The 23,124-nt window shown below is 44.6% G+C and overlaps 3 protein-coding genes across 3 annotated transcripts; all 3 read left to right on the top strand.

Annotated features, from left to right (window-relative positions):
* Positions 1-19,230: 19,230 nt before the first annotated feature.
* On the top strand, positions 19,231-20,843 carry MYCFIDRAFT_179551 (uncharacterized protein; the record flags this gene model as incomplete). The annotated part of the gene is made up of 12 exons (XM_007933604.1): positions 19,231-19,267; positions 19,292-19,332; positions 19,364-19,396; positions 19,455-19,566; positions 19,596-19,684; positions 19,709-19,833; positions 19,868-19,965; positions 19,995-20,017; positions 20,050-20,173; positions 20,228-20,277; positions 20,318-20,525; positions 20,557-20,843. The coding sequence occupies 12 exons, from the start codon at positions 19,231-19,233 to the stop codon at positions 20,841-20,843; spliced, it is 1,227 nt and encodes a 408-aa protein (XP_007931795.1).
* MYCFIDRAFT_87290 (uncharacterized protein) lies at positions 20,729-22,534 on the top strand. Its single transcript, XM_007933603.1, has 3 exons — positions 20,729-21,112; positions 21,174-21,480; positions 21,538-22,534. Exons 1-3 carry the CDS (start codon positions 20,935-20,937, stop codon positions 21,587-21,589), a joined length of 537 nt encoding a protein of 178 aa, XP_007931794.1. The 5' UTR covers positions 20,729-20,934; the 3' UTR covers positions 21,590-22,534.
* Positions 22,440-22,684, top strand: MYCFIDRAFT_179548 (uncharacterized protein; the record flags this gene model as incomplete). The annotated part of the gene is made up of 3 exons (XM_007933602.1): positions 22,440-22,539; positions 22,565-22,613; positions 22,639-22,684. 3 exons carry the CDS (start codon positions 22,440-22,442, stop codon positions 22,682-22,684), a joined length of 195 nt encoding a protein of 64 aa, XP_007931793.1.
* Positions 22,685-23,124: the final 440 nt, after the last annotated feature.

Here is a 23,124-nt window from a genome sequence, read left to right as displayed (position 1 = left end):
TAAGACGGTTGCTTAGGCTAAAGACTAGAGCCCTACAATATAGGCATTATAGAAGTGTAACGTAAACAATGTGCTATACGAGGTTAGTGCTCTATCTCTAATATAGAAGGAGGCCTCTTATATAGGCTCAAAACTCAGCCTAGGTGTATAGGGCCGGTTACTAGCTAATATCCCTCCCTTTCTTCGTGTCTAACTAGACACGCTTTACATTGTGCGCTCAAAACAAACAGTTATATAGTAACCTTAGGCATCTTAGCTAAGGCTATCTTTTAGACACTCCGCAATAACACCCCCGGGGTAGCATTGTTCCTAGACTCTATAAACATGCAAAAACAACTTCCTAAGCATCCAATCCACTACGCTGACTTACTGCTGCTTTAATATACCGTAATCTTTACTAGTAATAACCTTATTAGCTAGTCGACTGTCCTAAGCTCCTCCGCAGGTATTAAAGCTGTTAGCACTAAAGTACTCTACCTCGAAGTAAGCTTAATTAACGAGGAGATTAGCAGCCTTATCCTATATAGCCTTCTCTTATTCGCGTAGATAGTCCTTAAGCTCCTCCTTACTAAACTAGAGGATTTGTTTAACTTCGTTCTAAACAACGTAACTTAACTAAGGAATTCTACCGACTAGGGCATCGGAAATGCAACTAAGGCCTTCGACTAAGATAGCGGTAGGGAAGGCGAACGGTACGAAGGTGTTAGAACCTAGAAGGGCGGTTAGATTGCGGTGCGCCTTAGCAACCTTAGCGACGGTTAAGTTGTCGTAGCCCTTAATCTTAGTGCCGTCGATAATACGAGAGTAGCCTAGGTCGATTAATATACGGTCGCTCTCGGGCTTTAGATCGCTATACGGAAGGTGTAGCATCTAAATAGAGACTTCGCATTCCTTAAGAGGGTTGAGGATCTACTAAGCTGCCTCGCCTTCGTTAGGCTAACTATCGAACATATAGCCGAGGTCGTCGTTAGTAAGGTGCTTGTTAGTAAGCTTGCTAATCTTGTTTAGTAGAACTAGGCTACGGGCATTAAGCTTCTCAACCTAGTTCTCGAAGACCTCTGTTTCGTATATGCCCTCGATAATAGTTAAATAGGCGGTCTTATCTTTAGATATAAGAGAAACCTTAATGCGTAGATAGCTAGCACCCTTACTAGCTGCGAGCTTAACTATATCTTGTCCGAGACGAGAAGTCTCCTTAGTAGGGCAGTTCTTATAACCGCTATTACCTACCTTAAAGTACTTAGTAGGCTTAGGGACGGAGATAAGCTCGTATACGTAATTAGGTCGAAGGGTAACGGCTAAGAGCTATAAGGCGGGATGCTAACGGACGATTTAGTTGCTTACTCTATAGGTCTAAAGGGCATTACGGCCTTCCTACTTAGACTTAGGCAGTTTACGCATATACTAAAAGAACATACGAAACTCCTCCTATATTAGATCGACGATAAGAGGAAGGTGCGCTCTACGAGGCGACTATATCTAACCGAAGACTCGAGGGAAGATAGTATTGCTAGTCTAACGAAAGCGGTCGAAGGAGGTACCTTGTCCGAGAATGCTAGTAATTAACTTGTAGCGACGCTTAGTTAGCGTAAGATCGCGAGTAATAGTGCTAGTAGGGTTGAATACGTAGAGTCTTAGGGAGGTCGGGGCGGCAGTAGGACGTCTAGGAAACTAGTTAGTATAACTAGTCTTAAGGGCAGTAAAGGTATCCTAATTAGCAACCTCGCGACTAATCTTTAATAGGCGACCGACGAGGACACTCGCCTTAGTACTAGTATAGAGACTATAGACCTTAGTAGCCTTCTTAACATAGTTGGTATATATAGTAAACCGCTCTTTACCTAGCTTGCTAAGGTCGTCGAGCTGTTAACAGATAGATAGGGCGGTAGGAGCTTTGCCTATATCGGCTTTAGGAACTATATCGATATTAGTAATAAGGTGCGCAATAGAGTCGCCTTTGTAAGAACTACAGATATTCTTAGTTAATAGGATCGGCGAGAGGCCTCTATCTCTACGCTCGCTAAAGGAGCCTTCGGAGGAGATATCTTCTAGTAGTATATCTAGCATATTAACATCCGAGTTACTATAGTTAGTACTATAGTTAGTACTATAGTCGGTACTAGAAGGAGTGCTATATTTCTTAGTAGCCTTACGGAGGGCCTAGCGAGCATACAATGCCTTCTTGCGCGCTACTTCGGCCTTAGCGCGCTCGTCTTAAACTTCTTAAGGGACCTTACGGTTGCGGGTCGAGCGACGATCTTTAGCCTACATTTCTATAGCGAGCGCAAGACTAGCAGCCGTATCGGCCTCGGTTTCTAGGCGAAGAGCCTTGCGTTTAAGAACATTAACGATAGGCGCCTCTTAACCTTTAATAATAAAGCCTATACTATTAATGCGATAGCCCTTCTCTTTTAGTAGATCCTTAGTTATCTATACGTTAAGATCGACCTAGATAATCGCATCGTAGTACTTCTTCTAGTAGGCTATCGTAAAGTCGTTAAGCGTAAAGGACAAGCTAAGCAACTGCTTGCCTACCTTCTTGCTAGCGGTAGATATACGATAGATTATAGTACGGGAAAGATACTCGGCGCCTTAACGACGGACCTTGTACTTATTAACGAACGAAGAAACCTGCTTAGTACGCTCTTGTCTACCGTAGGCGAAGTTAACAAGGCTCTTAGGAAGACTGCTTAGTCCTCCCTAATGTTCGAAGGCCTAGTCGAGGGTCTTAAAGCGCAAACGAATCTAGGTACCGGCAGTCTCGAGGCTATAGACGATAGGAAAGGCTTATTTAATATCTATATCGTTAAGAACCTCGCGCTTAAAGATACGCTTACCGATAGACTAACGCAAGTTATTTATGCTATACGCAACTAAGATAGTAGCCTTCTTAATATTCCTATTAATAACGCGTAGTAGGGTACGAGCGTTCTAGATCTTCTCTTAAGGGTCTTTAAGGGCGGTAACGATCTAGAAGCAGTGCTCGAGGCTAGTTGCAGCAGCTAAGGCGCTATCGGATAGGGCTTCGATCGGAACTAGGGCGGCTAGGCTTAGGTTAATAGGGGCAGGTAGGTCGTTGCTACTACTAGCGCCTAGCGGATTCGGGGCGCCGGAAGACATAGTCGACCGAGGCGGTTTAGAAACGAGTTTGCAAAGTGTGTTCGTTGCTTAATAATAATAATTAAAGGGTTTAGATAGAAGGGGGGTTTTAGGCGGTAGCGAGTTAGTTAGTAACCGAGTAGAAGAAGGAGCTTAGGAAGCTCGCTTTAAATATAGTGCGAAGGTGACGTAGTCCGTATATTCCGCGCTAGTAAAGCAAACGGATAACGGCTATATGTGAAAGTAAAGCTGTATACGAGACCTCTTTATTATTAGGGTAGGCTAAAGTTTAACAATCGATCTAGCTAATTACTAGTAGCGACTACGCGCCTTTATTAACCTTTAGCTATCGTAGATTCTCGCGCACTCGAAATGTAACTAGTCAGTTCGAGTCCTTAGCAGAAATCTATAGTAGTAAAGCTAGCGGGACTAATAATACCCCCGGGGTAGCATTAGCTTTTCTCTAGAGATGCTCGGTAACGAGGAGCAAGTCGCCTAGGCCTAGCGTAGCTAATTCGTTAGTGCGTTGGCCTATAGCACTGCTATTATAGATGTAGCATTACCTTTTATATTAGCAAGCACGTAAAGGTGGTCTATACGTTTACCTTCTTCCTTCTTCCTTCTTCTAAACGCCAAGCTTAATAGCCTAAGGTCCCTATTCTTAGAGGCTATCGGCCTAGGTTGCTATATCTATCTAAGAGCTAGGAAGGGAGAGGGTTAGGTTCGGCCGTTTTCCTAATACTACCCCCGGGGTATTATTAGGAAAATACGCCTCGTATAGTTCTATCTAAGGAAACAAGAGCAAAGGAATAAAGTTATAGCAACATCTCGAAGGTTAAAGAGTAAAACAATAGACAAAGTAAAAGCAAAAGAGGGCAACAACTATAAGCATTAATACCGTAGGAATAAGCAGTAAGAACTAAAGCTATAGGGCGGCACTGCATTAACAGCGCGGAGAACGATTAATAAGAGTAAGGAAGCAACGTAGTAGAGGTAGACAGAGGTAAGGAAAAGTAAGCAATTATTTAGTCTCGGGATCTAGCTATAATTCTAGGCGGTCTTCGTCGCTAGACTAGTCGAGCTCCTCCTCGGAGTTAGAGTTAGATAGCTAGAAGTCTAGTTTACTATCGGAATTAATATCGGAAATGCTCTACGCGCAATTAATACGTATATAACCCTCCCTTTGTTTATAAGTTATTCCTAATAGCTTACTAAGATGTATCTAGGGATGCGTATAGTTATCGGGTAGAATAGGATCTATAATCGCGGTAGGATCCTCCTCTCGATAGGCATCTAAGGTCGGTAGAGGGTCTATAGAGGCATTGACTTCCTCCTCGGTCGGGGGAGGACGGGTAGGCTCTCTTAACTCGACGACCTTCTTTAGGTTAGCCTAGAGATGCGAGTGCTTTAAGGTAGCACTATCAAGTTCCTAAAGCCGGTACGTAGAACTATCGTAAAGGACCTCCTATACTCTATAAGGCCCTTTCTATTTAAAGGCTAGCTTATAGGAGTAACTATACTCTAACTCGGACCGGTATAGGAGAACTATATCGCTAACCTTTAGAGGCTCCTAATTAATAGCATTATAGTTATTAAAATACTGCTTAGCCTCTTTACGGAGGCGCCGTTGTCGAGCAAGACCCTCTTAAGAAGTAGTAGTTATATCCTTAAGAGCCTTAGCGCGTAGGGTAAGGAGATCTACTCTAGTACGAACAGACCCCTAGTCGTAAACGCTATACGTGCGATAGGACAACTTAATAGGAAGAACGGCGTCCCTCCTAATTATAAGCTCTGCTAGCGTAAGTCTAGTCGTATCGATAATAGTAGTTCGATCCGCCTAGAGAAGGGCCGGAACGCGGGTAGAGATAGGAACGGACCTGTCCCCTCTATTAGTTATCTTAGATAGGGCATCGATTAAAGACCGATAGCTACGCTTAATAATAGCATTCGACTAGGGATAGTACGGGGAGATGCGAACGTTCTTCGCCCTATACGAAATAAGTAGTACTTGAACTTCTTTAGCTATATTGTTCGTAGCGTTGTCTAAGATAATCTCGTAGGGCGTTCCCTAGCGGTAAAAGAGATCTTTAAATAGGAAGGTAGCTATATTACGAGCATTAATAGCGCCGCAGCCCTTGTAGAAATAATAGGCTTTAGGCTATCGCGAAAGACCTTCCCGAATAATATAGAGGCTATTGTTCCGGCTTAGATAAACCCTATTACCGTACTATCGCTTACTAACTAATTAGGTAGCGGGGATACGCAGCTCGCCTAGCCGACGGTAGCTATTCCTAAAACTACACTTAGGACAGCTCTTGCAGTAGCGAGAGACATCGGCCTATACGCTATCCTACTAGTAGCGCCGACGAAGGACATCGAAGGTGCCCTCCGCCGCCCGGTAGCCGAGCTTATCGTAAACGGAACGAAGGATCTCTTGTCGGGCTGCTAGGTCGTTAATAATATGCTAGAGAGGCGCATTAACTATCGCTTATCGCTAAAGGATTCGATCTTTAACTAGGAATCGTCGAGAATAGCGAATAACCCGACGGTATTAACTCTTTAATAGGCTAGGCGCTTTCTTCGTATAGGTTAGGAAGTAGGCGATGTAATAGGAGTCGTCGGAGTAGACCCTATTAAGGATATTATCCCTCTCTAGTTTATCCGCCTTAGCTTTAGCCTAGCCGTTATCGTTAGTAGTAGGGCTCTCGTCGGGCTAGCTACTAGGTTAGTTACTAGGTTAGTCGTCGGCAGCAGGCCTAGTAATCGCTAGTATAGCATTAATATAGAAGGTAGCGAAGAAGGTGCGGTCAATTACCGTATCGATATCCTCTTCTTCTATTATCTCGGCGATGTCCTCTTCTATAGCGGGCCTTCTAGAAAGGCTATCCGGTCTAGTATGCTTCTTGCTAGGAACGTAGAAGACGTCGAAGTCAAACAAATAGATCTAGGCAACCTACCGAGCTATCGTAGAGTTTAGTAGGTCGGAGGCTATACGGTTAAGCTAATAGACTAGGGTCTAAGCATCGATTTCTAGACGAAAGAACACCCTAAAGAGCTATAGCCGGAACTTCTTTAGAGCCTTATAGACTCTAAGGCATTCTCGCTTGCTAGTATCGTATCGGGCCTCGATCGGTTTCTATAGTCCGGAGTCGTACCTAATAGGATAACGCAAGGATAGCTCCTTACGGTTACACTATATTAGTATCTCGCTATAGCCTTCCCCGCTCGAGTCGATAGCAATAATTATTAAACCCGCACCCTCTAAGTAGTTAATAGATATTAGTATAGGTACGCTAACGAGCGCCTTAGTTACCGTATCCTTAGCCGCTTAGTGAACGGAGGTCTATTCGAACTTAGCATCCTTCTTAAGTAAGGCGTATAAGGGCTTATATACTAATACAAAGTTCTCGACCTAGATACGGAAGTAGGAGACTACTCTAAGCTAGGTTCGGACATCCTTCTAATAGGTAGGATCCGGCTAAGACACTATCTTTAGGACCCGTGCATTATTAGGATAGCGGCCGTGCTTATTAGTTATAAACCCGACAATATTCATTCGTTTGTATAGGAGCTAAAGCTTTTCCCTATACACCGTTAGGTTAGCTCGCTCTAGGTCGTAGAGGACACTATCGAGGTTCTAAATGTATTCGAGAAAGAACCTACGGATGCTAGGCTCTACTTCTTTATTGTCGTACCTAGTTTTAGGGCCCTTAATACCGATATCGTCGAGGAAAGGCATCGCTATATAGGAGATATAGGCCGCGAGGACTTAGTTTATAATGCGAACGAACTAGGCTACTAAGTTAGTTGCCCCTTAGGGGAGGGTAGTTTGTCTATATAGCCTAAGAGGTATCTCGAAACTAGTAAGGTCGCGGCTATTAGGATAGAGAGGGATCTAGTCGTAGCCCGAGAAAACATTAACTAGTAAGGCTACAATACAGTTAGTAAAAGCTTCCGAGAACCTATTAGTCTCTAGGGGAAGGTTAGCATCTCTAATCGTAACTACGTTAAACTTTTGTATAGCGTTAATTAGACGGTACTTCTTTAGTTCCTTAGGAGCTGTCTTCTTTTAAACTAGGAAGTATAGATTGCGATACGAGGCATAGGAAGGTTCTAAGGTGCTAGCCTTTACACGCTGTCGTATTATGTCCTTAACTACACCTCGTAGGCTTGGGTTTAGCTTGAAACCTAGGTAGGCCTAAGGCTTATATTCGATTGTTCGGATCCTCTACGGAGGGGCAACCTCCGGATTGATTCTATCTAGGTAAGTGAAGTTATATACTAATACAGCCTCGCGATTATAGAGAAGCTCGTACAGTAACTCTAGTTTACGATCTAAAAGCTCGATGCTAGGTTTGATTTTCGTAAGCCTCTCTTCTGTTAGCCTTAACCCCCTAGGGATAGTAGAAAACTCTTTAGTAATGTATTTCTAATCGTACGGACTATCCCTAGGTAGTAGTGTCGCCTCCTAATTAAGGCACTTTTGTCGCTAGTTAGGATTTCCGCTAGGATTAGACCTATCGGTAATATATACGCTACCCTTTACAGGCTTAATCTTATCGGCTACCCTTTTATATAGGGTGTATATACTAATCGATTGTCGAACCCGAGCTCGCTCTCTTTATCGCTAGGCTTAGAGATTAGCGTAACAAAATAGCGCGTAAACTTCTTTAGAAGTTTCCTTAAGTCGATAGGTATATAGCTAGTAGTCCTAATTTATAACGCCGGCGAAAACGTTAGATTCGTAATAACACCCCCGGGGTAGCATTAGACTCGCGCTCTAATTAGTTAGTTCGGGTAGACCCGCGTCCGGTAGTAATACTTGTAACAGCATTATTACCTTAACTCGGGTATTAGGTAGTCGTTGTGTTATGCTCGCTATCGCTTCGAGCATTCGTCTTCTTAGTATAGAACCTAGAAACTTGCCCTAACGTACGGAACGGCGTACTTCTAGAAATGACCTATTTAAGCTATACTAACTTATAGCGTAGATTGCCGGTCTTACAACCGCGCCGTAGCGTTTCCCGAAGACCGTCTAGAAGCAGTAAGGATATCCTCGTAGGACTTGTAGCTAGTATTGCCGATATAACTAGTAAAAACGACTCGGTTGCCCTTCTAGTTAGCGATAGTTCCCTCCTAGGAGCTATCGTCGTAGTTGCGCTAGATACTACGAGTTATGCGAGACTATAGCCGACCTAGAATGATTAGCGTGTTTAGGTCGGCGGCAATCTAGAAGGTAAAGGAAAAGTATATACCGAAAGCGTCTACTATAACATTATAGTAGGCACCTACTAGCGCAACCTCCCTATTCACTCCCTATATACTAAGGGAAATGTCTCTATTTATTAGCAGTCTAAGCTGTTTAGCCTAGCGCTTACTTATAATAAGTAACTCTAAACTATTATTAAGTATTGCTAGCATCTGTTAACTATAGCTCCCGATAGTAACCTAAATATAGATAGTAGGGACGACGGCGAAGGAACGGGTAACTACGGAAAGGTCTATATTATTAGGGATAGAGTAAAGTTCTTTAGGTCGAGGAGGTCCTACTCGACCGATTTGTTAGCTAGTAAACCGGATAGCCTTAATAGAGACTGAAACTAGAGCAGAGTCGGGATTATTACTATCCCCTCGGCCTATCTCCTTAACTCCCTCTTCGTTAGCATTATCGATAGTCTCTTAGTTCTCGTAGGTTACCGATTCGCCTTCGGCTAACTCTTAGGCACCTAAAAATTTAGGAAGGAACTATAGGGAAGAGACGTCGATATAGTCTTCTCGTCCCTGTTTCCTTCGGAGGGCAGTAAGGTCTTTTATAAAGGTAGCATCGTTAGGGATTCGGCTCTAGAATAGGTTAGTAGGCAAACCGTATACTAGCAGCTCTCCTATAGACACATTAGACTTAAGGTCTAGGAACTATAAAGCCTAGAAGAGAGCGTTTGCCTTTGTATCTAAGGAGTTAGCTAGGCTAGTACTATACTTTTTTATGTATCTATTAAAGCGAAAGCTCTTTAGGTCGGATAACTTCCGTTTATAGGCCGGTAGGTTAGCTAGACCTAGGGTACTACTAATGTTAGTAGTAACATCCTCTATATCGACCTCTAGAGTCTCTAGGACGACTAGGCTTTCTATAGGTAGGGTGCTAGGGGCGGTGCTAGGTGCGGTGCTAGATCGGGCAGCGCGGTCTGTAGCTGCCTAGAGAGTCTTAGTTTTAGCGGTTAACTCTCGCTGTTGCTTGGCTTTGTCGGCCGCCTTGTTCTTTAGTACCCTAGTAGGGGCTGCCGTACTAGGGCGAGTAGGGTTCTAAGGGCTCTTGCCCTTGCTTTAGGACTAGGTCTAAGACCGTATAGCAGCGTAGACATCTATACTGTTCTTAGTAACCGCGTAAACATTAGTAACTGCGTCCGGATCCTAAGAAACAAAGTTAACTTTAATAGGCTTAGTAGTACCGTTACTGCTTCGCTCCTTAACCTGTTTTGCCCTAACCTTCTAAGTTTCTCGTTTAGCAATAGCGGCGAAGGTACTGTTCCTAGTATCCTTAAACTCGATCTTGCCGCTATACTTCTTTTCTAGAAGGGTCTTTAGCTAAGGCAGCTTCGGGGCTCTCCGATCCTATTCGAAATCAATCTTGTCGCCGGTATCTATATAGTAGAATCGGCTATTTACTTGCATAATAAGCTTCCTTTTAAGAAGCTCTTTCTAGATAGGGTAGGACGATTAGACATATTTGAACCCGCTATACATCTAGCACTTGCTATCTAAGTTAGAATAGATCTTCCGTATAGCGTAGACATCTACTAAAGGGGCTTTAGGGTAGTTAGGATCTGAAACCTAGTAGACTAGTAGTATATCGCCTAGTATAGTAGCATTAATAACCTCCCTAACTCGCTATAATGCTTTCGCATTTAGGTTTAGCTAGGCTAGGGATTTAGCCAAGTCCGCGACATCTTAAGAGTGCTTAGTAACAGTAGGAGTTACGGTCTTAGGACTACTTTACGATTTAGGAAGGAACTTAGGTCCCTTACTTACTAAGGCTTCTTTCCTAACCTACGCTAGGTTATTCCGGTCTTCGCCGTAGATAAACTTCCTCGTATCGGCTGCGCTATTAATATCGGCCTTAATATACACTAGGACCTCTTTATACTTCCTAAAGCTCTTAGGATCGGCCTCGCTAAGCTTGCAGCGACGGAAGATACGCTAAGCTATAGGCTACGGCAACCCTTAGAGGAGCAGCCTTGTTCTCTAAGAGTTTTCGAGGTTACTCTGTTCGATGCTATCCGCTAACTCGACAAACTCGCGGACATACCCCTTTAGGTCGTTATCCTTAGTACGCCTTACTAAGCAGAGGGACTCGAGCTACGTACGACTACCTTTAATACGACGGCTATCGCGCTCCCGATACTCCCTTATAAAGGCTATCTTAAAGGTCTCCTAGTTAGCATTAGACTTGTCGTCCTTTTCTAGATAGCTAACTAGGCTTTTAAGGGTTCGGTAAAGCTTAGAGGAGGTAGTCCTCGTAAAGGACCGAATCTTATACTAGTCGGATTCTCTATCGAGCTCGTAATTAACTAAGCCTTCCTTAAAGCGCTTAACATATGCTATAGCGTTCTACCCTTCGAATAGGGGATTTGCCCTACTCCCTAGCTCTAGCGGGCGACGCTTATTTTAACGGAGAAGCTTAGTTTGCTTCTCTATCATTTTTATAAGGATAGTATAGAGCGCCTCTAGCGTAGAGGGCGTAGGAGGCTTACTTATATTAACTAGTCGCCGCCTAATTTCTTCGTTAATAGGATTAGGGGCGTTTTCGGATTTAGAGGATTCCGCTAATTCTCGATGTTCGTTTTCGCTAGAGCTAGAGCTTATTCGATTGTTATAAAATAGTTGAAATAGCTAAAATAGAATGCTATATAAAGTTGAAATGGAATGCTATATGAATGTGTTTTTAGTAACTTTAGTCTATTTGGTTTATTGTAATGTTGCTATACGAGAGAGTAGTATATTAGGCTGTTTCTCCTAGTGTTACCCCTAGGGTAGTATTAGGATTTGGCCTCCTAGGGGTCGCCTAACTACCTCTAGGAGCTTAGTTTAGTAGATTTTAGACAAAAGCCGCTCGGAGGGAGAGACTGCAATCTCTATTTATACCTAGATCCTAGAAACTAGCTCGTATCTCCTTTAGCTAGGCGGGGGGGCGGTAGCCTTCTTTTTCTAGTAGAAGGCTAAGTACTATCTAAGCGAGGCTGCGAATCTAGGAACGCCCTACCCGATTAATAGGGGACTCCCTAGCTATCCGACCTACAATCCGTATTTGCTATTAATTAATAGTCTTAGCAAACCAAGCAAGGCCGATAGGTGATTAGTCTATCTCCTCCTTAGGCGGGGCTTATCTCGAGCAAGCGGTACTAAATAGGTCTTCGACCCGGAGCCGAGTCCTTAGAAGCTAGCCGTAGCTATAGACTAGGCCCTAAGCTATAACAGTCCTAAGGGTTTGCAGCTTTTCGGGGTTAAAGCGATGCCCTCGTTAAGAGGTTTCTCTGCTTGTCGTAATAGCCCCTTAAGATACTTCGGTATCGTCCGTATCGTAGGCTCTTGTCGTACCCTCGCTTTAGTTATAGCTATTCGTGCCTAGAGACTACCTTTAACATACCCGAACCTATTAGATATAAAGAGATAGCCCTACCTTCGGCTCTAATAAAGGACGGAAACCAAAACCACTACTACTACTAGCAGTAATAGTATAGGCTACCGAGGGTAACATAACCTATAGCAATATAGGCAGCTATATTTAGCATAATAGGATAATAAGACGGTTGCTTAGGCTAAAGACTAGAGCCCTGCAATATAGGCATTGTAGAAGTGTAACGTAAACAATGTACTATACGAGGTTAGTGCTCTATCTCTAATACAGAAGGAGGCCTCTTATATAGGCTCAAAACTCAGCCTAGGTGTGTGGGGCCGGTTACTAGCCAATAACGGTATAAAAATAATATACGAAATTTTAAGAATTCGACGTATAATATAGTAGAAACATTTAATCGTGTTTTATACACTACTTTCGCTATAATGCAAGTAAATAATGCTTTCGAGGACGAATTCGGGATCCGGAATACTACTAATCATTCCTATAAGGATATAACTTACGAAATTTAGGGGCTCTCCGCTCGACTCTTTACTATATACCGTAGCGTAGGCGATCGGTGCCGCAGCGCAGATAATCCTCCTATTATACCTAACCCGTACTAAGCTAGTATTAATAAAATCTATAAGGAAGTGTAGGATTTTAATGCAAAATATCTACGTAAAGGCGTATCTATAGCCGTAGCACCCGATACGGATTTAGATACTTACGATGCGGGACTAGATACGGATTAAAATGTAATATTTGAAAATGTCGAAGATATAATACTAGATATATCAGACCTACTAACAGTTTAATTATATAACGTCCATTTTAGGAAGTTTTACGCGAAGTTCTAATATTTACTTCGACTTTAGCGGTTGTTTTTTTTTTACTATACTACTATTATACTCCCGAATCCGTACCCTATATCCGAAAACTCGAACGAACTAGAAGGACGGACATTCGAACAAGAGCTACGGAAGTACTTTAGGCCGCCGCGGATAAGAGAGTAGTAGCAGAATGCCTTCTATAATTAGATTTATAGTATCTAATAGCTCTACTCGGCCCTCGTATCGTATTATATAATAAGAACAATACTAATACTACTCGAGAAATACTATCTATTCTGTCGTACCGATACTAAAAGACCTAGAGCCGGTGAAATATTAGAGAAGAAGTAACCTATAGAAGCAAAGAAAGTCCGTAGCGGGCTAGCCCTCGCCCGCATCTACTCTATATTCTTACTATAATACTACTCGCGAGCTACCTTAGGACTAATAGTACGTAAGTAACGGCGCACTTCTGCCTCAACCTCTTCGTCGATAACGATGTTAGCTAGTAGGAGCGATAGGTAGAGAGTGCGGCTCTTAGATAGGCCGTTATAACTAGCGTAGTAGACCGAGCGGCCGTTAGCGTATATCGTGCCCTATACCTGTCCGCTATTCGCATCGCGCTCCTTATTTAGGCCCTTAAGGAGCTCCTTAAGGACGTCGCCGGATCCGAGGCGGAACTTCTCGATAATACTACGGAGTTTGTATACGTACTCGCGCTACTTCTTTTCCTATACCTTTAGGTCCTTCTCGGCCAATCTACGTAGCGTTTCTAAGATATTAAAGGTACGATTAAAGATAACTTTATTAAATTAGAAGCTCCTACCTATTCGCTCTTAGATAGCCTATCTAGTCGACTACCGTAGTAGCTAGTCGCAGGTCCGCTTCGCTTGCCCGCTATAGCACCGATTATATGTCTACTATCGCGCACCTATACCGTCCTTGCTATATATAGTCTTAGCTTGTCTCGGTTATACAGCGCCGTCGCAGATCTCCTTTAAGTAGCGACTATAGTTATATAGACCTATAAGTAGTAGGTAGCCTTCGAATCGAGGGGGTATCGATAGCGTACGTTAGGAGAGTACTATATTCGATATCGGTAGCGATATAATAGACGTATTAGACCTACCGGAGAACGGTATAGATTGCTACGGAGTCCTAGTCTAATCCTACGGAGTTCGTATACTACCGCTACTACCGCCGTACTACCCGCTACTACTACCGCTACTACCTAGTAGTGCGATCCGATTCTTTTCCTTCTATATACGCGCCCTAGCTAGGGTAGCATTTGCCTTGTCCTTAGATACGGCCTTTTCTATAGCTTCTTATCGGAAGATATTATCTTATAGCTACCGCGTAGGGTCTCGACTGCGATACGCTACCTCGCGTAGGTTTTGCGCCTACTGCTCTAATAGAATCCGCTTACGAGGATCGGCGCCTAGAAAGACTAGCCGCTACGGAGTACTACCTACCCGCTACGGAGTGTTATTAGACATACTCGTATTCCCGCCTAGAGTAGTAGTATTGCTAGGAGCAGTAGACCGGTCCGGTATAGTGCCGCCTATAATAATACTACTACTAGGGCTTATTTGCTAGATAGTCGTACTATTGTCCGAAGGCGAGATCGAGGCGCTTCTTATTACTTGCGTTATAGATTCTTATACATTATCGAAGACATTAGCGCTAGAACTAGATTCGCTAGAAGCATAGCGAGCCCCTCTTATAACAGCCTCGTAGCGGAGTTAATAGGTTCCGCCGTAGGTTAGACCTACGCCGAATCGAGGCGGTAGTACCGGGCCTAATATTAGTGCTAAGCCTAGTATTAGTGCTAGGCCTAAGCGTAGGCTAAAGATTAGTATTCGATCGCGCGTAGCACGATCGACGAGGCGGCCTCTATTGTGCTAGTTGTTCTATATTTCGAAAGGGACGCGCCGGTTATCTTCTTTATACGGAGCGCCGCGGAGATCGATATAGCCCGCCTCGAAATTCTCGTTTATACGCGCGCGTAGGTCCTAGTCCGTCTCGTCTAGCTAGCGTATACTTGCCTCTATATCGTTAATCTTATACTATAGTAGATAGATCTAACTCGGCTCTAGTAGAGTAGATAACGCCGTAAGGCGACGCGTATACTCCGCGTAGCCTCCTAGATTCGAGAACTTAGATAAGGTATCGCTACTAGGAGTAGGTCCTCGAAATTAAAGACGGCGACTACTACCGCGACTATAAGTTAGGAGATAGGGAGTGTTGCCGCCGCGGCTTAGAGCACTACCGCCGCGAGGAGCACTACCGCCGCGAGGAGCACTACCGCCGCGAGGAGCACTACCGCCGCGAGGAGCACTGCCGCCGCGAGGAGCACCGCCGCCGCGAGGAGCACCGCCGCCGCTATTACTGCCTAACATATCGTACGACTTAGAGGTCTTAAATATAATTAGAGATTCGTTAATAGGAAGCTTAGAGGTCTTATTTAGAGGTAGTAGAGAGAGGCGGATCTGTCGACGCGGACAAAGAGGGCACCGCTACGGGTAAGACTTAATAGTCTTATTTAGAAAGTCTTAATTAGAAGTAGTCGAAAGTAGTAGAAGGTAGTAATCGCTATATATATATAGAAGAAGGAGAAGGAGAAGAAGTCGAAGAAGCGTCCTTTTAAATATAGCTACTACGCGTACGGATAGCGTATAAAGTAAAGTTCGGAACAAACGCGTTATATACGTTATACGTATAATAGTAGAACAAGGCATATACGGCGGAAGTTAGGCTATACGTAGCGGAAATAAAGCTATATATAACTAGAAATAAGACGACTAAAGAAGGCGCGATCTAAGTCTTCTATACCGGAGCAAATAAAGGTCTACTCTAAAACTAGAGCTAGAGCTAGATCTAATACCCTAAAATACTGTCTTACCCGTTGCGGGACCTTCGTATTCCGTAGCGGGCGACTAGACGGCGACGCAGTATATTAGTGTACCCTACTAAAATAGGACTGTTTATAGATTAGTATCTTTAGCTCGGGAGGCTCCTTACGACGACGTTTTTTCGATAGTGTTCCTATATCGGAAGCAGATTTAGGTATATTAGGTCGCCTACGCTTCGATCTAGCGGCCCTCGTAGGTAATAGCTCTTCCGTAGCGGAGAGGGCTAGGTCCGTATCTAGTAGGAACTCTAATACGTATCTAGAGTCGAAGCTCGCTACTTCTAGTCGCTACTACCCCGTTAGGCCCGACACTAGATATATAGTAGTATCCTATATACTCGAAGGACTCCCTTACAAAGATCGATACCTATTAATTACTATAGATCTAGTAGGTACGCTACTATCTCCGCCGTAGGATTAATTAGAGCCGCTACTAGCCTATTCTCTAACCTCGAGTGCACTCTTTATTAGCGCCATTTTCCGCAAATTAGTTATACTACCGGTTTCCGGTGCTCTCCTCTACTAAATTCGGCGTCCTTAACTAGCGACAGCTAACGCCGCTACATTTATATTGTTCTCCTACGTAGACCGTAGATACGCTCGGCGCTAGTCGTCTAGTATCTCTATAAGCAACGTATCTTTGGCTTCCTTCGCGGCGCTCGCTACCTTAGCCGTAGCGGCCTTCGCTGCCTACGCCGCCTTATACTCTATCTATTTCAAGACTACATCTTCTTTAATATACCGTATAAACTAGACGAGGAGATCGAGAAGAGTAACGGTTTCGACACCGCTAGATTCGTTACTATCTCCGCCGCTAGAATCGGCTGCTCCGCTGCTCCTAAAAGTAATCGTCTTATCGCGGTACTCCTATACGTCGAGTATATACCTAATCCGATGTTTTGTCCTTCTCCTAACTGCTAGCTAATCTAACTTACTTCTAAGTATATCGCTATCGAAGGTATCCTAGTCTATACTCGAATAATCCTAGTAGATCCGACAAAGGCTATATATAAGCTACTTATCTATTAGTGCATTCTATAGCATTCTGAATCTATATTCCCCCGCTACGCGATCCTCGAGAACTGTAATACACTACTCCGTTAACCGCGTAAATGCGAAACTAGGCCTCGAATTAGATACTAGTTAGGGAAGGCTGTTCTGCCTATCCGGCGGTATAGGCAGTTCACTCCGTATATTATAGTTATACCGATTATAGTAGACTTCGCTTAATATAGATACCTTCGGGTCTAAGCACTTATTCTCGCTAAGCTTGTCGTCCTACACTTTGCGAATACACGGCGCATTCTATATATTAAGCAGATCCCCCGGGACTACTACGCGGCGGCTCGCTTTAGTATTTAACTAGTAGGCACCGCGTATACGAGGCGCGCGTAAAGCTATAGGCGTAGCGGAATTGCCGTCCTTAGTATCGGTATTCTTATCTTCTCGATTACTATTAAGCGAGACATCGACGTTAAGTATTAAGTATAATCCTTCCCGCTACGTCTAGAACTTGCCCTTACGGGCGACGCGAGGTCCGCTACGGACCTTGCTACCCTCTACCGGCTAATCCCTAAGCCGTTTTTTTGTATTCCTTATCTACGCTAGCTAGAATACGAATACCTCGCTACGAAGATTACTCGGAACTATATTCCGACCGGTACGCCCGAGACGCTAGCGAAGATTTAGGTAGTTATACTCTAATATAAGACCCTACTAGATAACGATTTGCACTATACGGATGTTAATGCCTACGCTAAGGGCGGTAGTAGCAATTATAATACAGATAGTACTATCCGCTACGCTAAACTTACGAAACCGTAGGTCCTAATCGTATATAGGCATAGCGGATATATAGAATTAGACAATTCTAAGAACGTTTAGTATAGGATTAGACCTATTTCCCTAATAATACTAGTTTTCTCGACACAGGTCCTTAGTCCGAAGTACTAGCTAGGCTCGAACGCGATTTATAAGCGCGATTACGTCCGGGCGACTATCGATAAAGATAATAGTCTTTAGTATCTCCGCTAGCGTAGCCCGTTGCTCCGCTACGGACTAGGCTTCGCCCGTATTAGCTAGCGTAGCAGTAGACAAATTCGAGCCCGTAGCGGGTAGAGGCGAGCCCGCGGGGCTTACGGCCTTTTCGATTACAAAATACAACTAGCTATAGACCGACTTCGTATTTTCATCTAACTCTTTAAAGATATACGTATAGTTAACGCGATCGATGCTAGTCCGTAGCACTATAGAATAATATAGCTCGTACCCGACCGGTCTAAACCTGCTATAATTCAATATATAGGCTTAGGTTATAGCATCTAGGGTTCTAGTATAGCCAAACTATATATAGTCCTAGCGGAGAAGCTGCCTAAGCTGCGCGACTATAAGGAATTCCTCGCGGAAGCTAGCCTATTTCGAGAGGAGATAAATTTTATCGAATGCGACTAGCCCGATACGTAAGGAAAGATTCGGATCCTTTAGGGTATCCTTAAAGTCGTTAGATACGGCCTACTCCGGGCCTAGAATAATATAATCGTACTAGCCCGCCCTAATTTTAGTAAACAAATCTAGATCCCGCCGCTTAGCCTTACTCGTAACTAGTACGGGATTAACGTATTCCCCTACGATCTTCTTTAAGTCCGCTTCTTGCTCCGCCCCGAGCCGAGTAAGAGGCACTAACTAGATAGTAGTCTATCTAGTAAGTATAGTAAAAGCCTAGAAGATTAGGCTCTTACCTAAACTAGTCTTTGCGACAAATAGGATATCCTATCGCTAGTAAATTAAGGCCCGTAGTATAGTAACCTAGATCCGATACGGCTTTTTCTTAGGCCGCTATTTAGATAGTTTATATAATCGATTCAATATCTACCTTATTCTAGCTTCGATAACATCGAATTAGAGGTCGACTAAATCGGTATAGTCGACGGTATAAACTATCGCGCGAATAGATTTAAGAGTATAGTTATAGATTCGATTAACTATAAATCGAATAATCTCCCGTAGATCGGTATATACGATCCCCGTAGAAAGCTCTACGGGAATGCTCTATAGCGTAGCGGACTTCTAAAGCTTACCTAGCTAGAAACTATTCTAGATTCTCCGAGCTAATTTTCCCGATTTAGCTCTTATAAATTGCCCTCTAGTCGCGGCCCTTCTCTAACCCGTAACGCGTAGAGCCTACCCTACTCGCGGCGTTAAAACCGGCTCGAGCATTACGGTATTCTAAACGCATCTCTTACTAACTCGGAGCTACGATACCTAGCCGATAATATTAGGCGGGAGGACTGCGAGCGCTAGACGGGATAGTATTAGGGATAGATAAGAGTTACGGGAGCTTCTTCGCGGTATTGTATTTACCCGCTACGGATATTATTTCGATCGTTACGGAGTTAGTTTATCGATCTACGGTCGTAGTAGGGTAGACGCGTCTAGCTTTAATATAGTAAGCGATATTCGATTTTCGCGTATATATAGATTTTCCCCGGCGAGTAGTAGACCTAAGTTCTTTAGATTTTCGGGGTAGATAGTTTTCGTAACTACGTAGGGCTTTACCGTAGCGGATTTTGCGATTTCCGATATATAATAGTATTATAGCTAATAGCATCTACCTACTACTACGATTATCTATATACGCGTACTAAAACCCGATAGAAACGGATTAGACTAGTAACAAAGGGTGTTGTATAGTCTATACGGGAGTTTATTTGATTAGTATAGGGGTTGGAAAGTTTACTTGCGGGTTTAGAAAAGTCTGCTGCGGAACACGTGATTCTATGTCACATGCACGAACACCCTTTGTTACTGGTCTGAGTGGAGATAGGGTGTCATAGGGAGTGCTGGAATCGATCCTCCTAGCTCAGCGCCCTTCGTTGATTGTGACGAACGAGCGCTGGGCGGCAGATTGAGAGCTCGCAAAGCTCAGCGTACTTCGACGAAGAGGTCTTAAGCCGGGAAACTCTACTCGATGCCGATGCAATCTTGCTTCTGCACGAATCAGAGTCGAAAACAGCCTGAGCATAGGGCGTACCACCAAGGCTTCCATGACAAGTTGGAGGAGAATTATACCACCAATATACTCTTCCTTCTCCTCATGAAGACACCGTCGTACCGTATTGTTTCACGTGCGCGGCAAATTGAGCTGTTGTGAATCAGTCAGCTGATCTTTGCCAAGACGCCACACAATGGCTATTCTATACGTATCACCCTGCAGAGTTTGAGAAGAAACCTGTCTTCCTTTCTGTACATTGACAGAATGCCTACGGTTGGTTGTCGTTTCATACCTCACAACATGAGCTGTTCCCTTTTCGTGCTATCTTCGGAAAGCCCAGTGTGCTTGTCGATGGACTCTCGATCTTACATATTTCCAGCTTTCAGCCGTGTCTCGCCGCGCGTGACAAGGCGCTTGTTGAGACGTCGTCATCACCAAATGCTTGGAAATGGATCTTGCGGCGTTGCTAAGCATGGAAACGAAGCCACTCAGCAGTGGTTCAAAGTTGTGGTCCATCAACGTCCACTTGTTCAACGACGGATTCTGCAGGTACAGTAGGGTTGCACATGAGAGTTGGCATCCCTAATTTCACTCTATGAATCAGCCTCGTCAGCAGTCCGATCGTAAAGCCAACGACGATCATCTTCTCGGGCACGCCGGCTTCACAGTCCGGGAAGGTCCGCATGAGAATGGCAGTCTGGTCCGGAGCACGGTAGATGCGGCGAAGAGTCTCGACCTCCTATCCTGCGCTACATGGGAATATTGAAATGAACGTGGCAAAGATAGATTGTACGACAATTTTGACAGCCATCGGTACCTGCATAGGCTGCATGTGTGCCCGTTCGGGACTTCGCTTCGGACGGCAAACAAAGACAGAGATCCAAAATGACACTGCCCTACGCGCCATGGCTCCACATCCAACTCCTCCAGATTTCCTGGTCGTTATCACATGTCAGCCGCATTGGCGCCTAGACAGTATGCAGGGCGTGACATGGATGAATGTGAGACGAGATAGCCATCTGCTGGGCAAGAGATCCCAAGATGATCGAGCTTCAGCCCATGATGACCAACATTCGGGCAGTATTTCTTCATTGACATGATGAATCACCAGCCGTTCTGACAGAGGTCGGAGAATTCCCATCGGAAAGCGTTCGCCAGGACGCTATCGACCTCGTCTTGGCACCGGCTCCAGCACAGCGACGGTCTTGGCGTGACAAGAAAAGGCTGGTCGAGCACGGGGTATGCGAGGCTAGGACAATCTTGCAGGCCTCCTCTGGGCACAACTTTTTTTGTGGTTCAAACACCACGCCATTGCACCTCCGCGACATTGGGCAGCTCGTTGATCAATCAGGAACCAACCCCCGTGGCACACTTGGCCCCGTCATAGACCAGCCCTAGGCTAGCAGTGCCGTCCCCAGACATCAAAATAACATATACATATGGGTGATGGCTTTGCCCTGCGTTGAATGCGTGAAATTCGTCAGACACAATGCTTTGCCTTCGACAACACTTCTCGGCAGCTCTGCTGGCCGCTTTCGGTCTTGCCCACATCGCCGCTTCTGCACCAACGAGCAGAAATGCATTCGCACCTGTTCCAATAGCCCTCGGCGGCAAGGAAGCTGATATCAGTGAAGAGTTCATTCGTCTCATGCTTCCGGAATACGATGGTACATCTTATGTCCACAGACAACCCACGATCTCACCACTCATACTAACGCACCACTCCAGTCGTCCACGTCGTCAACTCAGCACCCAGCGGCATCTACGAATTTCCTCCATTGGTGACAGGAGAGTACTCAATACCGGTGTCCGGTCTTGGTTCCAACTTCAACTCTCCATCTCCACAAAAGCCAAAAGCAATTTTTATCGGAGGCGGATTCTCGCAATGGGAAATCAACAAGATGTACAACACCTATTCCGAAGTTCAAGCCGTTCCTTGGCTGTACCCGCCGACGACAGCCCGTGCGAATGGTACTGTCGTTCCTGCTACGGAAGCGATTGTTGCAAGAGTCAAGCAGGTCTTTGCTCAGTATGGGTGAGTACATTGATGACGCCGATTGACGAGCGTCGCATGCTGACACATGTGTCATAGATTGGTGCCAGGAAACAACACCGATCCTGCGCCGGGGATTTGGTCCTTTTAATGCGAGATAGTGTCCATTTCCGCGCCTTAATGATTAATACATTTAGACCGACGACTGCGATGACAGTTGACATGACCAATCCATGATCTTCATCTTGCGCCTCGCATTCCACGCCTGGCCTCCGCGTTAGTTTACATTCAATCACCACCCCGGATCTAACTTCCGCCCATTCGACATCCCGATCGCCATGACACGAGTCTGCTCACAACACTCAGCTGATAACATCTTCGCGGAACGCCGCAAGTCCAGTCATCGCAGCTTCGAGATCCCTCAGCCAAACCACATCTCATCCACACCTCCTAACCCTCCTAATCCGAAGAATAACCCTCCGAATCCCCACCCCCATCCAAAATCCTATTGCAACACTCATCCGCAACCTCATTCTCCTCCCTCGAAATCCACTCATAACTCACACACCCCAACTCCTTCACCCTATCATCCAGCCTCGAAGCATGTTGAATCAAATCCTTATTCACAACCTCATTCCCCTTCGCATTCACCCACCCATTCCTCGACCACTTGTAAATCCAATCATTCATACAATTCACAGCATATCTCGAGTCAGAACGTATCGTGACATCGAGGAAAGGGGATCCATCAAGTTCATTGAATTTCCGGAGCGTTTGTTCCAATGCGATGATGATGGCTGTGATTTCTGCTCTTTGGTTTGTAGGGCGTGGGTAGGCGGGGAGTTTTCGGGTCCAGGCGGTGTATTTGCCGTATCTCTTTATCTGCACCGCTGCTGCTGCTCCCCTGGAGTTTGCGTTTCCGTTGCCGCGGCAGCCGCCGTCGACATTCCAAATCATTGTGTAGACCATTGTTGTTCTTTGTTAGGGTCGTAGAGGAGACGATGATGAGATATGGTGGGGATGTGAAAGTTCGTCCTGTTGGGGGCGGGCTATTTGTACCTCCTTCGCGGACGTACGTTTGTACCCGGCATTTTCTGAGTCGTGAACAAACGTCGGCATTTGAGAGGGGAACACAAACGCAGGTTGGCGTTTGAGGTGAATGAAAGGGGACTGGGGTCAAGCGAGAATCTCCGGGGCAAGACTGTTCGAGAATCTACTCTGGCTATTCGAGAATCTACGCACCTAGAGCCGCTCCGGTCTCGGTAAGACTAAATTGCTAGTAATATATATAGAATAATATCGTATAAAGACCTCTAATGCCCTTACTAGCTACTTAGTAGAACAATAAATTATTAATAATATAGGAAAGAAGAACTAAATAGATAATAGATATAGAATTAGATACTATAGCTAGTCCTAACTATTCTAGGCATACTACCTACCTAGCAAACAAGGCTCTACTACCCTCGTACTAGCGTATAGCTTCTATAGTGCGATTAAGCGAGATAGCGGACGGCGGTAATCCCTAAAAACGGGATCTAACTAGTTAAAGCTAGCGTACTACCTAAAGGAATTATCCGTACCTTTAAAAAGTTTACGTCTAACGCTATTATTATAGTATAGTCTACAATCAATCCGGGATTACAATCCGGATTAGCTTAGCAATTTAATCTAATCTAATCTAGC

Source organism: Pseudocercospora fijiensis, assembly GCF_000340215.1.
Source record: "Pseudocercospora fijiensis CIRAD86 unplaced genomic scaffold MYCFIscaffold_10, whole genome shotgun sequence".
NCBI lineage: Eukaryota > Fungi > Ascomycota > Dothideomycetes > Mycosphaerellales > Mycosphaerellaceae > Pseudocercospora > Pseudocercospora fijiensis.
This window is presented reverse-complemented; position numbering and strand designations above follow the sequence as displayed.